The sequence below is a fragment of the Solanum verrucosum genome, unplaced genomic scaffold (assembly GCF_900185275.1).
Source record: "Solanum verrucosum unplaced genomic scaffold, falcon-dt-bn FXZP01000049.1, whole genome shotgun sequence".
Lineage (NCBI taxonomy): Eukaryota > Viridiplantae > Streptophyta > Magnoliopsida > Solanales > Solanaceae > Solanum > Solanum verrucosum.
This window is the reverse complement of record NW_026020221.1, coordinates 4,054,428-4,072,310: the sequence shown is the minus strand read 5'-3', so window position 1 is coordinate 4,072,310 and position 17,883 is coordinate 4,054,428. Positions and strand designations below refer to the sequence as shown.

Here is a 17,883-nt window from a genome sequence, read left to right as displayed (position 1 = left end):
ATGTTGACAAATACTGGAGATTATGTTGATCCAGAATTGGGACTTGTAGCAGGGGAATCATCAACAGAGAATGCATTCAAAGACGAATATGTTCCTCCCTGGCACAAACAAATTACGTTCAGGGCAATGTTCACCGGATTCATCCTCAGTGTCGTATTCAACTTCATTGTTTGCAAACTCAATCTCACTACTGGTGTTATCCCATCTCTCAATGTTGCTGCTGGACTATTGGGATTCGCCGGAATTAAATCATGGACTGCTCTTATTCAGAAATTTGGAGTGTTGAAACAACCTTTTACTAGGCAGGAGAATACAGTTATACAGACGTGTATTGTTGCTTCTTCTGGCATTGCTTTTAGTAGTGGGACAGCAAGTTATATGTTGGGAATGAGTCCATACATAGCATCTCAGGCTGATGCAGGAAATTTACCAATTAATACTAAGAATCTTGCTATTACTTGGATGCTTCCTTATCTTCTTGTTGTTAGCTTTGCTGGTTTATTCTCAATTGTTGCATTAAGAAAGATGATGATAATGAAGTACAAGTTGACGTATCCAAGTGGAACCGCAACTGCATACTTGATCAACTGTTTCCACACTCCTAAAGGAGCAGAGCTCGCCAAGAAACAAGTTGGTTCCTTGTTCAAATCGTTTGGGTTCAGCTTTATATTTGGGGCTGTTCAGTGGATATTTGCACGTGATGATGGCTGTGGATTTGCTAGCTTGCATACATTTGGTTCCCAAGCATATGCCAAAAGGTTATATTTTGATTTCTCATCCACCTATGTTGGAGTTGGTATGCTTTGCCCCTACATGGTCAACATATCATTGCTAACGGGTGCTATAGTCTCGTGGGCTTTCATGTGGCCAATGATTGAAGCAAAGAAAGGCGACTGGTACTCTGCTCAATTATCTGCAACGAGTCTTCATGGTATCCAAGGATACAGGGTATTTATCGCAATTGCCATGATGCTTGGTGATGGTCTTTTCCATTTTGCCTACATGTTGGTGGTCACAATCTCAAGTTTCACAAAGAGGAAGAATAGTACTCAGCAAGATTGTTCAGAAGAAGACGATGAAGATGAAAAGATACGAAACGAATACTTCTTGAAAGACCAGATTCCCAACTGGGCAGCCGCTGGGGGATACGCTGGAATTGCAGTTGTGTCGATCATTGTGGTACCCGTGATCTTCCACTCGCTCAAATGGTATCACATTTTGGTTGCCTATTTAATTGCACCTATTTTGGCCTTCTGCAATTCTTATGGAGCCGGCCTCACTGATTGGTCCCTTGCCTCAAATTACGGAAAAATTGCAATTCTTACATTTAGTTATTGGGTTGGTTTGGAGAATGGTGGAGTGATTGCTGGACTTGCTTCATGTGGTTTGATGATGAGCATACTAGACACAGCTTCTGGCTTGATGGGAGATTTCAAGACTGGTTACTTAACCCTTACATCCCCGCGTTCCATGTTCTTTAGCCAACTCATTGGTACTGCCATGGGCTGTGTCATAACCCCTCTAGTCTTCTGGATTTTCAACAGTGCCTATCGACTAGGTGATCCAGAAGGTTCATACCCTGCACCATATGCTCTCATGTATCGTGGAATCGCTCTACTTGGTGTCGAAGGTTTTGGAAGTCTACCTAAACATTGCCTCAACCTCTCTATTTGCTTCTTTGTCGCTGCTATTCTCATCAACCTAGTGACTCAACTGCTGAAGAAATTTGAGACCAAGTATAGAATATATCGATTCATTCCGAGTCCAATGTGCATGGCTATTCCATTTTACCTTGGAGGCTACTTTGCCATTGACATGTGTCTAGGGTCATTGATCCTATTCGGTTGGCAAATGTATAACAAGCAGAAGGCAAAAGATTTTGGACCTGCAGTGGCTTCTGGTCTAATATGTGGAGACTCATTGTGGGGAATTCCAGCGTCTATTCTTGCTCTAGCTGGTGTCAAAGCTCCATTTTGCTTGAAATTTTAGTCACATAATAGTTGTACAGATCACTTTTTGAGTCTTTTGGTTGTCTTTTTAACACTCCACATTAGGTTATTTTAGCTTAACATGTTATATCAAGGCATGTGTATTCATTATTTTAGTAATGTTAAGACAAGTTGTGTTTCTATATATTCTTATTGTTTTCAAATTTATAGACGTATCTGTTTCGTTTCATTTCTGTTGAACCTTTAATCTTCAACATATACTTCTGTGCACTTTAATTTGTTCCCCAGATGTCTATGAAATATCTCACAATGTGAATGAAAAAAGGCGCAAATGGAGAAAAATACAAATATACATATTTAGTCCAAGACTACCGATTGTGAAGCATGAATGACAAATGAGTGAGCACTGTTTCAGTCACATAATCTTTGTACAGACCAGTGTTTTCTTACTCTCTGCAGCTGTAAGCATAAAGACTATTCTAGTATTAGCAATTCATACGAGAAAATTCAAAAAATTACTAGAATGTCGATTTGAACTCGTGATCTAAAGTAACTTTTGAACCCCTTCTGTCACTATGCTAGAGTCTGTTGGGTGATTGTTCAAAAGATTAAAAAAACTACACAGAACAGAGAAAGCTCATAGACTCTGCCTCTATTTGGTTCATGCTTTGTATTAGTGTAATTTGCTAGTGCAGAGAGCAATGAAACGTTTAACACAGCAACATCAAATGCTTGTAACTTTCCGTCAACATCTCCTCTTCTGTTTACCACAAATAATAAAGACATGATTCAGGTGCATTCAACAAAGATCAATTCAGAAATGACAAAAAAAAACAAAATTTAAGAGTTTGTTACATGTGATGAACATAAAAACGACTCAATCATACCTAACCAAATATTAAATAAGTGTTTTTGGATCGATCAAACTCTAGTTGAAAGTGACTATATTAATCATGTCACCACGCTTAACAAATGAATCACACCATAACCGAAATCTTCCTTTGGATGTCCTGAATGAATCGCGTACTACATCGCGGCACTGAAATAGTACATCACCATCTGCAAACCTATAAACAGGTTTGACTATAGAAACAGGGGCAATTTTTATTTTAAATAATTGAGTCCAAGATTCCTTGACACCGTGGTCTTTCATTCCCCACAATGTAAAAGCATACTCTCCATCAACCTTACAAGCGGAAGAAAGGCAAACCATTCCATCTAATATCGAAACATGATAGTCCCCGGAGATAGCAAGGGAAAGATAAGAGTACATTTGATCTGACAATGGTATCATTGTGTATACCTCATTTGAAATATTGAATGAACCCACACAAAAATTGCAATGAATCCAATGAAATGCTCCATGTACAAATGCCAAAGGATCCTCAAAACCAAACGAATTCTTCAAAGTGCGAAAGATGTGAGGTGTCTCAATATAGACATTTCTCCAAGAACCACTTTTTAGTGCGAGAATTCCACATTGTGTTTGTGATTTGCTTTCTTGAATTGCAAGTATCTTATAGTCATGAGTAGTTGGGTCATATCCAAATCCAAAAATAGAGTTACGTAATCCAAATATCGGAAAGGGACTATGGATTGATTCTCGTGTTGAGGGGTTCCATAACAAGAGAAGCTCATGAGTATAACGAGTAGGAAGTCGGATGAGAACCAATCCATCACAAGAACCACATAGTATGTGAAAACATGTATACTCTGAAGAGAGATAATCAATATTTTGTACATCGTCTTCGTCAAGAGATAAAGAAGAATTAGAATATAAGTTATGAAAATTCTGAGGGCGACAGAAGTTGGTATGGGCAAAAAGAAATCTTAGAGAATTGACTTTACGACTTTGATGCTTCGTCTTGAAGTAAGGATCGGAGGTTATATCCCAAGATTTTGAAGCACATTTGAATCGTAAAAGAGATCGTACGGGCAACCAACTAAGGATCTCCCTTATTAACTCCTCCGGACAATTAATTGATCTCTATATGCAAGTTGATATAGTATTAGTATAGTATAACAAGAAGAAAAAATTAAAAATACCAGGCTCGTTTGGTTTGGAAACAAGTTATCACAAGATAGTTATTTCACCCTGCAATTCCGAGATAAGTTATCCTACGAGAATTAGTTATCCCTTATTCCTTATACCAAACGAGCCTTAAGTTGAACCAACAACGTACAATTAAACTGGAATAACAACTACTAACCTGAGCAACAATATCCATCTCGTTCGATTTCTTCTTCTTTTGTTGGCATATGCAAAAATTGCATTTTTCCAAATCGTAAATCTGATTCATTTTTTTTGTATTTGCATTCGATTTGTTCTTCATCGCCTTTGGTGTCATCGTTGGAGCTAGGGTTTAGTTATTGAGTTAAAAAGACTAGTTTTCGTGTATTATATTAGATTATTAGCATAAAAATTTAGATATAGTATCACAGATGGTCACTTAACTTTTAATAGTTCACTCAGTAAGTCACTCAACTATGAACGGTTCACATAGAAATTAGTCACTCAACTTTATTTTATAACGTAAAAGTCATTCAACTTAAATTAGTTTACTTAGAAAGTCACTCAACTTTATTTTTATAACTCAAAAGTCACTCATTTATTAGTTTTCACTTGAAAAGTCACCCGACCAATTTATATATGTTTTCATTAAATTTTGTTCAAATGTAATTTTTATTTTTTTTATAAATAATAAAATACCCATTTTACTTAGTAAACATGTTTCCCGTTATGAACAAAAGATAATTGTGCTTTAGGAAAATTGGTGGAATATTACATTGGTCCAGTTTGTTCCACTAGTGCTTTGATTAGTTGATCTAGCGATTAATTTCTCGATTAGAGTTTGGAGTATTTTGACAAAATACCAAATAAGAGTCAATGTGTTATACTGTGTAAATGAATTTTCAAGTTAATTTATTTTTTTTGTTTTACATGAAAGTAATTTTAATAATACAAATATTTTGAGCTCAAAGGAAGGAATGATTTTTAACTCGCTAATCTACTCTATATGTTAACTTTAAACTTATTGCTCTTTTTAATTTCGAGCAAAAAAGAGAAGGTAATAAGTATTATACCATAGAAAGAAACAAACATGTATCATCACATTAATAATTTTCATAAAAAGGGAAAAACACTAGAAAAAAAAAATTGACAATATAACAAGAAAATAAGAGAGAAGAAAATACTAGAACGGAAAATGAAAGAATTTTGTCAATTATTGTTGTGCGTTTTTCAAGAAATTTAAAATTAAATAATTAAAGCGGGTTCAATAAAATAATTAAAACGAATATATTACTATTTCTTAAATTTTAAGTTTGAAATAAAAATTATTTATATTGGTGGATGACTTTTGGGTTATAAAAATAAAATTTAGTAACTTTCTAAGTGAAATATCAATAGTTGAGTGACTTTTGGATTAAAAATAAAGTTGAGTAACTTTCTGTGTGAACTACTCAAAGTTGAGTGACTTTCTGAGTGAACTATTCAAAGTTGAGTGATCATCTCAAAATTCTACCGCATAATACATAAACATGACCCTTAACTTGGCTTTAGCGGACAACTATGCCCTCCAACTTTGAGTGTGCACAAGTAAACACTTAAACTTGTATAAAATTGAACAAGTAGACACACGTGTCCTACATGACATAATACATGTACAATGCCACGTAGGACACAAAATTGTCATGTAGGATGAATATAATGTTTTTATTTGTTCAATTTTATACAAGTTTAAGTGTCTACTTGTGCACACTCAAAGAGAGGTCATAGTTGTCAGTTGACTCCAAGTTAAGGGTCATGTTTATGTATTATAAGGCAAAGAATCTTTAGTCTCGTACTATTTATTTGTTATATTTAAGAATTAAGGCTTAACATATAACCAAACCCCTACACTTTGTTTGGATGGTTATTACATGTTGTTTCATAATATATCGTATTGTATCGTACTATATTGTTTAAGGAATACAATATTTGATAGGTTATATCGCTCTCGGCCGTTACGTACATAATGTCACACATTCATGATTTGAATGATAAACTTACAATAAAAGTAGGGTATGGGGTAGAGATACTATGAAAAGGTAGAGTGAATATGAAATACAATTATTAAATAATAAATAAAGATAAATGAGAAGAAAATAGTAAGGTAATGACGTGATCACACCAAATCGTTCGTTCCATAAAATGGGTCTTTTGATTGTTACCTAACGATGGATTTAAACGATATGATACAATAAAATTTAAGTAACAATCAAAATAAATATTGTATTTAAACTAACAATACAATACAACGAGTAACAATCATCCAAACAAGGTGTAAATAGTTAAACACTATATATAGAGAGTCACTATCATAAATATAGCTTTAGCAGCAATAAATATGCATATTAACAAAGAGTGTTAAAGTCTATGTCGACATTATTTAATTGTGTTATTAGATGGCATTACATAGTGTTAAAGTGTAATTATCACTAGTAATTGTCTCTAGAAAAGTTGTTGTCGTTATTGTGGTTAATTAATTATTGATAAAAATTATTTTTGATGCAATAAGCAATAATAGATATTAGATGGATACCTTTGCAAGTATGAACTGATTTATTCTTTGGAGCTTACGTCGCGCGATAACTTTGGAATGCTAGGGTTTCTCTATTGATCTAAAAAGACTCCTTTTTTTAGCATATCTTTTTACAAATTTAGTTTATACAAGAAAAAATAAAACTTATATTAGCAAAATTTAACACCTTGTTGGATGGTTCTTACTCGTTATCTTTTAATCTATCTTCTCATAGTAGCTTTATTTTGTATCCTACTTTTTTCTGTAGGTTTATTATTCAAATTATGGATTAATGATAGATTACAATACAATTTGTCCAAACATTGTCACGACCCAAAAATGGACGTGATGGCACTCGTCTTAACCCTCCAAGACAAGTCAGCCTAAAACTCAACCATTACAATAAAATGCAGAAACTTTTATAATAAACTCAAAAATACCCCCAAAATCTGGTTGTCACGTGTACAAGCCTCTAAAGTATGACAACTGATTCAAAAGAAAAACACAAGTCTCAAATGACATTGTTTCTAGAATAGAACAAGATCATAATTAAGGAGAAAGAATATTCGCTGAAATGACAAGCAGGTACCTCCCAAACCTCCACAAGAAGCCTCAGACAAGGAGAAGAGAAAATATCACAAAGGTCCGGGCTAGTAACCTACAAAAAAAAAAAAGTAGTAGCAAGGGGTGAGTACCAAACCACGCGGTACTCAGCAAGTAAAACTCTAAACACAAGCTAAGGAGATAGAATACGAGTACTCCTTACACCCCAACCGAACCTCCACAACTACAACATGCATAAAACCAGCTCAACCTAACAATTCACAATTCACATAGCAGATATCTCAACAACAACACTCTAACAATTACATATCATCAACAACAAGCTCAATATTCATCAATTACAATCTCCACAACTACAACCTGCTTAAAACCAGCTCAACCTAACAGTTCACAATTCAAATAGCACATATCTCAACAGCAACACTCTAACAATTACATATTCTCAACACCAAGCTCAATATTCACCAATCAAAGTTCCATAGAAAGGCACTCACAAGATCAGCAAAACACGATATCAAGTTCAATAATGATAAATATGTGCAATGCAATGGAATGTAATGTCAAGTATAGTGATGCATGTCTAACCTAGTAATACACATCCGCTGTCTCTCAGTCCGGGACCCATGGGGGACATATCTGTCCATGCATCCATCGTGGCACGCGATACGACCCTCGATAATAGTAACCATCGCGGCGCGCGATATGTCCCTCGAAATATAGTATCCGTCGCGGCGCGCGACACGTCCCTCGAAATATAGTATCCATCGCGTCGCGCGATACGTCCCTCGAAATGGTACCATCTTCTTTAATTTCTTATTCTTTCTCAATGCACATAACACTTGTCACAACCATGTCTCAGAACAATGCAAATGACATGTTCACACAAATAATGAGGAGATGACCATTTTCATAACATTGCACAATTCACAACAACACAATCATGATACAACTTCAACAATGATTCAACAAGTCTTTCAAACAATTCTCAACACATCACACAAACAATTGATCACATTACTCCCAAACATATACCACAAGGAAATACACAAATTCCATACGCTTAACAAGGGTTTAGAAATCCACTTGCCTCAAATAGTCGAACAATCACTCTGGGACTTGAGTCTTCCCCTTTCATTGAACTTCCAAATCAAAGCAATCTATTCAAATAAATGACCACAATAAGATTTCAAAACTAACAACACCATATCACTACAGGTCTAAGCCCAGACCCAAAAACTCACATCGATTCTATAATCAAGTTATCCTAATCTTGATACCAACTAATATGTCAACTCTTTCAAGTTCTTTTCCAAATTTCAAGCCTAGGGTTTAGTCTCAATATCTCTAAATAACATAAATTTAATGATCTTCATATACTACAATACACCCACTACTATTTCAATATACCAAAACTTTAATCATAATATGATAATTATATAAAAATCTGAAATCGAAACTCACTGAAGAAACAATACTTACACGTGAAACTAATAGGCAGAACGTTGTTAGGGCATTTATCCTATACTATAACATCCTCCAATCATTGGTTATAATTACTTCATGATTACTTACTATAACCTGTGAATAGTAACCCATATAATAATACTTAACATTAATTTGAAAAATCAATGTTGCAGCAAACAAAAAGAAGTCCAATTCACTACATACCAACATATAATATTATATAATACTACCTTTCCTTCCAGAACAATGGACAACTTAACATATTTAGCAATATATTGCGTACTCAAGGAATCGAAATTTTGAACTTCTCACCTGAATTTGTTGTCGGCCGCCGCAGGTAGTATTCCAACCCTTCTTTTTATTTTTATTTTTTTCCTTCTGCGCGAACTGCTGTTGTTCACAACAGCCAGGAATATTTGCCCTTTTATTTCTATTTTAATTTTTTTTATATTTATTTATTCACCTTTTCTATTATTATTAGTAACAAAATAATCTTGTATTAAATCTGAAAATCATATCCCTCATTCTTATAAGTCATAAATTATTTATAAAAGCTACTATAAAGGGTTAATATAAAAATAATGATTAAAATTCATAAAACCACTAAGAGGGTCGTTACAGTATTCATTAAAACAATATAGTATGATATAATACAATACATTACAAAACAATACGTACTAAAACAATCTTGAGTTTTTAAACGTAAAAAAGTTGCACAAATGAATGTTGACATATTTCCGTTTTATATCATATGGAATGAGGCATCCATTCATTAAAAGAAAAAGTCAATTCTAATATTGCATAGTTTGATTTCAATTTTTTTGGTGCACCCTATAATCAAACCAAATTTACTTAATCAATACTTGAACACCTTTCGCGAAATTATTTTGATTTCTTCATTATAGAAGTTGAGTATTTAGAACATGTTTGGATTGGCTTAAAAGTTGATCAAACCTACTTTTTAAATCATTGCCTTTACATGCCACCGCTACTGAGCATAAAGAGGGGATAAAGGAAGAGGGAGAGTAAGAGGGATATAGAGCGAGCGAGAGAACATGAGAGGGGGAGCAAAAAGAGGGGAGAGAGGAAGAAAGAGCCAGCGAGATGGAGCAAAAAGAGGGGAGAGAGCAAGCGAGAGATTATGTAATTATTTTAAATTATAGTAAGATTTAATAGATATGGTATAATTATATAAGTAGTTAGTTTTTCCATTTAACATAGGATACAATAAAATTTAAAGAACAGTCAAATCGAATTTTGCATTTTAACTATGAGCACAATAAAATATACTCTAATAGGTACAATGTCATTACCTAACACATGTTGCTCGTGGAACACGGGAGGTGATAAATATCTCGTGAAACCAGTCGAGACACATGAAAACAGACCTAAACACCACAAATATCATAAAAGAAAGTGCTTAGGGTCAATTTGGTCTTTTTCTCAACCTTTTCCCATTGAACAAGAAATCCCAACTTTTGAACTCTCTTCAATTTCAGTCCTCCTCCTTTCTCTCTACTGCTTTCTATCCTCAAAAACCCTAGTTTTATCTCTGTTTTATATGCTATCTTCTTGCAGATCGGAACCCTAAAACTTTACAATAGCTGACGATGGCCACTACGGTGAGCTCTGCCGGTGGTCTACTGGCTATGCTGAATGAAAGTCACCCACAATTGAAACTCCACGCGCTCTCTAATCTCAATGCATTTGTTGATTACTTCTGGCCGGAGATCTCCACCTCAGTCGCTCTCATGTAAGCTTCGATTGCATCTTAGTGTTATCTGTATAATACTAGTATTTCCTTTTGATTTTGTGCTATTGAATTGGTTTAGCAGTAGCAGAATGTAGAAGTGTCTACATTGTTGAACAATTGATAGTGTTATTTGTATAATTAGTCTATAATTGTTGTTTAATTTTTGAACAATTAGTGTTATTTGTATACTAGTTCAACAACAACATACCCAATATAGTCCTGCAAGTTGAGTGTGGGGAGGACAGAGTGTATGCAGCTGGTAGAGAGATTTCTACTAGAGCTTTGGCTCAATGAAAGCAAAACACCACATTTATGATGACACAAGCCGTAACACTAGCACGATAGTAAGAAAATAGGGGTATACGAGACAATAAGTAGTAATAGAAAATTAAGAGTGAGAAACATGGAAATATTAAATAGTAGAAACACCAAAACAAATACGAATACTACTTGACGGGGAGACATGATGCAAAACTATTTACTTAACCTTCTACATGATTCCTCGACCTCCACATCCTCCTATCAAGGGTTAATGTCCTTGGTAAGCCGAAGGCTTGCCATGCCATGTCCTGCTTACCTCACCCCAATACTTATTCGACCTACCTCTACCTCTCTTCAGGCCGTTCGACGTCAACCTCTAACACCTCCTCACTGGGTCATTCTTCTCTTGACGTGTCTAAACCATCTCAGCCTAGCCTCCTGCATCTTGACCACCACAGAGGCTGCATCCACCTTGGCCCTAATATCTTCTTTTTTTACCATATCTTTCCTAGTAAGCCCACACATTCATCTTGACATTTTCAATTCCGAACTTTCTTCATTTCATATTTGTATACCAGTATTTCCTCTAAATGTTTTAATTGTTGTAACAATTTCAAGAGATAAATGAAACCGCCCAAAACTAAGAGAATGCTGTGATTAGAACTACCCCTACTATGTTCTTTCCTCCAAAGACAGTAATTCCACACAATTATGTGTAGAACTTGTAGAGTTTTCAAAGAAAGTGGTCTTTTTCTCTTTCAGTTTTAGAAGCTATGATTGTGTGCGTTTAAGCAATCGATGGGACAAAAGGAAAGAATGAAAAAGACTGTATCTTTGGGGACAATATTGGAGGTAAGTAGAAAAGCTTTCACTTGAATACCATGCTTCTCTCTGCGACAGGGTGTGCACTTGTTATTTGTGCCTAGCTCCACACATTGCACGTTGTGCTTTTACAACTAGACCAAAGCCTTGGGAGCTTATGACACCAAATATTTTTTTGAGCAAAGATCAATTAGCCTATGGACAACAACTTACCCAGTATGATCTCACAAAGTGGGGTCTGAGTAGGGTAGAGTGTACGCAGACCTTGGCCCTACTTCTGAAGTAGTGAGACTGTTTAATTAGCTTATGGACACTGAAAACTTCATCAAGCTCAAGATCTGTCTATGTATTAATTGATCTGGGCTATTTTATCAAGTTAAGATAATGTATTGTTGGAGCTTTACCTCTTAAAAAAATAAAATGTATTTCTGGAGCTTTACCTCTCAGAAAAAAATGTATTGCTGGAGTTTTGTTTACTGAAGTGTCTTGGATATCACATGTAGGTTGTGTCTTTTCCAAACTCATATGCTTTAACTTTCTGGTTATACTCGTGATCTATCATTTAGGATTAAGGCCTCTTTGATTGATTGCATATTCTTTTTGTGTTTTATGATCTCCAATCTTTTAAAAATAATTTGTTGCAGAGAAAGCTTGTACGAGGATGAAGAGTTTGCCCAAAGACAACTAGCAGCATTAGTTGCTTCGAAGGTGCCCTTTTTTTCTTTTTTTTTTTTGTTTAGCATCAATTCCTCCCTACCACATCCAAAAGAAAGGAGGTTAATTATTTTGCAGAGCAGATGAGAAAGCAAAAATCTCTAGCCTCAAGTCATTTTCTCTTTGATCCCCACACATGCTCTTTTGTCTTCAGGTTTTCTATCATTTGGGCGAACATAATGACTCATTATCCTATGCCCTTGGAGCTGGCCCTCTTTTTGATGTTAATGAGGAATCTGACTATGTTCATACTGTTCTTGGTAAATATTCAAATCTGTGCACTCTCTTCCTATGAATTCTATCCTTGTATAGTAATGTTAATATATTTTGCAGCTCTTCTAGTAAGGACTTGCTTACAAACTTGAAAATGTCTGCTGTATCTGTATTTTCTAGGCCTAAATTTGTGTTATCAGTGTAGTGGTGCTAACTCTAAAAACTTAATACTTGATATTTGGTGCTTTCTTGGGGAAATAGTATAATAGCTAAACTGGAACACTTGATATGCATTGATTGAACTCTCCTAAAGGGAAGCTTTCACTTGTTTCAGCTACCGTATATTATATCGTTTTAGCGGCTCTTTCATTTTTTCATTTATTAATACCATTGTGTTTGTTGATGTGCTTTCTGCCTTCCTTCAGCTAAAGCACTGGATGAATATGCAAGTCATAAGACTAAGGCAGCCGAGTCAAATGATGAAGCTGTAAAGGTTGATCCTAGGTTGGAGGCTATTGTCGAGAGAATGCTTGAGAAGTATGCAAATTTTGTGTATATATAAAATATAATATTTGTACACTTCAAACTATTAAAGTAGTTCTTTTGGGGTTTTCCTGCTGTTTTACAATTGCTTGCTTCATACCTTAGGTGTATAGTGGATCGAAAGTATCAACAAGCCATTGGCATGGCCATTGAATGCAGAAGGCTGGATAAGGTTGCTGAAGCAATTGTAAGGAGTGATAATGTAGATGCAACTCTAGCATATTGCAGTAATGTCTCCCATAACTTCGTCAGTCGCAGAGTATATCGAAGTGAGGTATTGATTGTTACAATATGCACACCTTATGTTGATCCTTTTACGTGCTAAGACTTGTGCTTTTTTCCCGGCTCTTCTTTTTCCCCGCCTGTGTTACTCTATAATCTGATTGTTTGCTTGAGTACCAGAGATGCTGCTGTCCTCTGCGGCCCTGCCTGTTCTGTGACCATGATTATCACTGGAAAAGGCATAATATTTTTGTAATAGCTTATTTATAATCCTCTGACCCAATGTTAGACATCACTCCTATTAATGTGGTTCTCACAGAGTACTAGCTCTCTGTCCACAGTAGTCTTTTGTACCTCACAAGTTGTTTTGGTGCATGATTTACCTTCTTCAAGTCCCTTCGCTATAAGATCACCTCTCATCTAAATCTGCATGTTGTCCTTGTCTCTTTGTAGACAAAAGTAAAATAATTAGCTTAAATTGAGGAACTACTGGTCACATTTGTACGCCAAATTAATAGAATACCAGTAATTTAATTGCTTCTCTCAACAGGTGCTTCGTCTTCTTGTTGAAGTGTATGAGGGGACACCGTCTCCAAACTATTTGAGCATGTGTCAGTGGCTTATGTTTTTGGATAAACCAGAGAATGTAGCAAGCATATTAGAGAAGCTTTTACGCTCAGAAAATAAGGATGATGCCCTACTGGCATTTCAAATAGCTTTTGACCTTGTAGAGAATGAGCACCAAGCTTTTCTTTTGAATGTGAGAGATCGACTCTCCAGTCCAGAAGTACAACCTTCAGAACCTGCTGAGCCTAATACTGCACAGACTGGAAATGCTACTGCTGCAGATGATGTTCAAATGGCGGAGGAAAATCAGCCTTTGATTGAAACAAGAGTAGATCCAAAAGAAGCAATATATGCAGAGAGGCTGGGAAAAATCAAAGGGATTTTGTCTGGTGAAACTTCAATAAAGTTGACCTTGCAATTCTTGTACAGCCATAACAAGTAATATGAATGCCTTTAAAAGTTCTTTCCATATTTGTTGCTGAAACATGAATGAAAATGCTCAAGTATCTTTTTTTTTCTTTAATCTATGCATACAGGTCAGATCTCCTTATTCTCAAGACAATAAAGCAGTCTGTTGAGATGAGAAACAGTGTGTGTCACAGTGCAACAATATATGCAAATGCTATTATGCATGCTGGAACAACTGTAGATACATTCCTTAGGGAGAACCTAGTGAGTAGATTCTGAGTCTTTGACAAATAACCTTATCCTTCACATATGGTGTATGTAGCACAACAGTTTGTTCTGACAGAATGTTCTGCTCAAATTATCAGGACTGGCTAAGCCGAGCAACAAATTGGGCCAAATTTAGTGCAACAGCTGGATTAGGTGTTATTCACTGTGGCCACTTGCAGCAAGGGAGATCACTTATGGCCCCTTACTTGCCGCAGGGTGGAGCCGGTGGAGGTGGTAGTCCATATTCGGAAGGTGGTGCATTGTATGCTCTTGGGTTAATTCATGCAAATCATGGGGAGGGCATCAAGCAATTTCTTCGTGAAAGTCTACGAAGTACCAATGTAGAGGTACTTGTATTTATTAATTTGATCGCTGTACTTGTATTTATTTATTTCCCAGACCCCACTTGTGGGATTACACTAGGTCTGCTAATGTTGTTGCTGTACTTGTATTTATTAATTTGATCGTCCTTCCTGGGTTATATTTGTTCCACCCATTGTTTTTCTTTTTTCTGTTATTTTCTTACATTGCATCTTCTTAATGTTGCAGGTTATTCAGCATGGTGCTTGCTTAGGGCTTGGCTTGGCAGCTTTAGGAACTGCTGATGAAGACATTTATGACGACATCAAGACTGTCCTATATACTGACAGTGCGGTTGCTGGAGAAGCTGCTGGTATTGGTATGGGTTTATTAATGGTTGGAACTGCAAGTGAGAAGGCAGGTGAGATGCTTGCTTATGCTCATGAGACGCAACACGAGAAGATAATCAGGTAAAGTTGACACCTGAATACTTGTACTATCTCTTCATCTGAGGGGTGTGTTTTGATTTTATCTCTCAAAATGAAATATACTTGCTTGCGTCTTGTAGAGACTATAGTATTGATTACAATTAGGATTGAAATTGCAAAGAATAGAGAATCTGAATAATGGACTACATAAAGCATTTTGATTAAAAGTAAAACAAAGGAACTATTAATTGCAAAGATATATTAGATTGCATGTATAGAAAGTAAAAAAACAACTGCAATTATGGATAAAGAGCTCTGGTAGGTATTTTGAATTGATTTCACTGGATAAATTGAGGTCAAAACATTGTGAAGTTATTTGAGTTATTTTGAGTCAGCTAAATAATCAGTAAATCAATATTTTTGTTGTCTTTATTGAGTTTATTGATTAAAGTAAAGCAATTTTTTTTTAAAAAATCTAACTTGTATTTCTTTATGTTAGTAGGATAAACCTGCCTATGTTCACTTACAAATATAAATAAATCTGCCTATGTTATTGAAAACATTGTGGATAATTGACCTTTTCTTATTTATATGTTAAGATATGATTACATGTGCTTGAACATTTCCTTCTGACATTGCATTCAGAGGTTTGGCATTGGGGATAGCCCTCACAGTGTATGGAAGAGAAGAAGAAGCCGATACACTGATCGAGCAGATGACCAGGGATCAAGATCCTATATTGCGTTATGGTGGCATGTATGCTCTGGCAATGGCGTACAGGGGAACAGCAAATAATAAGGCTATCCGTCAGTTGCTGCATTTTGCTGTATCAGACGTGAGTGATGACGTCAGGCGGACTGCAGTCTTGGCGCTTGGATTTGTTATGTATTCTGAACCAGAGCAGGTTGGAGCTTTTCTGATGCCGGTTTATTATGTGGTTCTTATCAATCTCATTATGTTATTTATGGTCTCAGTTGTCAGCAGGATTACTATGTTTAACAGTCTTCTAGAAACAGAACCATGTTTGGTTCTACGTAACCATCTTTCCCCTCCCCCATCCCGGACATGCAAAATCCCCAACCAGAAAAATTAAAGAGGAAAATTTTAAGCCAACTCCAGTTCTAAAAATGCTAGTTGTGTTAGCCGAGCTCAGTCGTTGGCTTGTGACCCATGTGGGCTCATTGAAGTGGGAACTAAAAGATGCTAATCTAGTAAATTGCGTTGAATTTGCAGATGCCTCGCATTGTCTCATTATTATCCGAGTCTTACAATCCACACGTGCGCTATGGTGCGGCTTTGGCAGTTGGCATTTCATGTGCTGGTACTGGTCTGAGTGAGGCAATCTCATTGTTGGAGCCTTTGACATCAGATGTAGTTGATTTTGTACGTCAAGGTGCTCTCATTGCTATGGCCATGGTGATGGTCCAAATAAGTGAAGCTAGCGATTCCCGTGTTGGTGCATTTAGGTATTTATCTATAAATTTCTGCATAAACTCTCCTTTGATTCCTCATCTGATTTTTGAGCCTTTTGCTTTTATCTGGTCAGACGGCAATTAGAGAAAATTATTCTTGATAAGCATGAAGATACCATGAGTAAGATGGGTGCAATCTTGGCCTCTGGAATTCTTGATGCCGGTGGTAGGAATGTGACAATAAAGCTACTTTCAAAGTCGAAACACGATAAAATTACTGCAGTTGTCGGGCTAGCTGTTTTTAGTCAGTTTTGGTATTGGTACCCTCTTATATATTTCGTTAGCTTGGCATTTTCACCCACAGCTCTCATTGGGCTAAACTATGACCTAAAAGTGCCCAAATTTGATTTCGTATCGCAAGCTAAGCCGTCACTATTTGAGTATCCTAAGCCTACTACTGTAGCCACGACTAGTTCTGCTGTCAAACTTCCTACAGCTGTTTTATCAACATCAGTGAGGGCCAAGGCCAGGGCTAGCAAGAAAGAGGCCGAGAAAGCTAATGCTGAGAAGGCATCTGGCGCGTCAACTTCTGCTGCCACTACTTCAGACAAGGGCAAGTCCACTAGTAAGGATGGAGAGTCTATGCAGGTTAGTATATGTTCTGTTCATCCATTTTCACTTCAAAGGTGGCCTTCTCTTGTTAGGGGTTTTGTGATGCTTCTTGCTGTGGTCGCAGTTCTTTATTTGTTGGGGTCCTTGGGAAATTATTGATCGGAATTAGACAAAATGCTCTGCGCTAAATGATTCTGTTTGTATTGCACCGCTGTTTGAACTGTCATTATTTGCTCACAAACTGCTGTGACCTTTCCGATTGATAGGTGGATACTCCTACTGAGAAGAAGAATGAACCAGAGCCATCATTTGAGATTTTGACCAACCCTGCTAGGGTGGTTCCTACTCAGGAGAAGTACATCAAATTTTTGGAAGAAAGCAGATATTTGCCAATCAAATCATCGTCTTCTGGCTTTGTGCTTCTGAAAGATCTTCGTCCTGATGAACCCGAAGTATTGGCTCTTACTGATACACCCTCATCAACTACATCCAGTACTGGTGGTTCAGCTGGACAACAGGGCTCAGCCTCAGCAGTAGCTGCTGACGAGGAGCCTCAGCCACCACAGGCATTTGAATATACGTCATGATTTATCGTAAACCTTTGGCTGATTGATTGGATGTTAATTCCATGGAATCCATTTGAGGCGATGTGCTGAATGGGAAGAGGTGAGAAGATATCGAGATCAAAGAGTGATTTTCCGTGATCAAGTTGAATTTGATTGTAAACCTTCTTTCCTCTTATTACAGAGACGAGCATATAGTTATCGTTATACTGGAAATTTTACTCTCGATGTCCTTAGTCTATTCATGTGTACCTCTAGA

General features: G+C 36.4%; 3 protein-coding genes across 3 annotated transcripts; 2 read left to right on the top strand and 1 right to left on the bottom strand.

Annotated features, from left to right (window-relative positions):
- LOC125831116 (probable metal-nicotianamine transporter YSL7) lies at positions 1-1,989 on the top strand. Its single transcript, XM_049510301.1, has one exon. It carries the CDS (start codon positions 1-3, stop codon positions 1,987-1,989), a length of 1,989 nt encoding a protein of 662 aa, XP_049366258.1.
- Positions 1,990-2,877: 888 nt separating this feature from the next.
- LOC125831115 (putative F-box protein At1g47790) lies at positions 2,878-4,297 on the bottom strand. The gene is made up of 2 exons (XM_049510300.1): positions 4,160-4,297; positions 2,878-3,936 (listed from the first exon to the last, which is right to left on the bottom strand). The coding sequence occupies exons 1-2, from the start codon at positions 4,295-4,297 to the stop codon at positions 2,878-2,880; spliced, it is 1,197 nt and encodes a 398-aa protein (XP_049366257.1).
- A 5,730-nt stretch (positions 4,298-10,027) lies between these two features.
- Positions 10,028-17,761, top strand: LOC125831762 (26S proteasome non-ATPase regulatory subunit 1 homolog A-like). The gene is made up of 13 exons (XM_049510952.1): positions 10,028-10,292; positions 12,020-12,083; positions 12,244-12,349; positions 12,728-12,839; positions 12,951-13,119; positions 13,618-14,072; positions 14,171-14,306; positions 14,408-14,656; positions 14,859-15,079; positions 15,683-15,941; positions 16,271-16,503; positions 16,584-17,097; positions 17,328-17,761. Exons 1-13 carry the CDS (start codon positions 10,150-10,152, stop codon positions 17,646-17,648), a joined length of 2,982 nt encoding a protein of 993 aa, XP_049366909.1. The 5' UTR covers positions 10,028-10,149; the 3' UTR covers positions 17,649-17,761.
- The last annotated feature ends 122 nt before the right edge of the window (positions 17,762-17,883 follow it).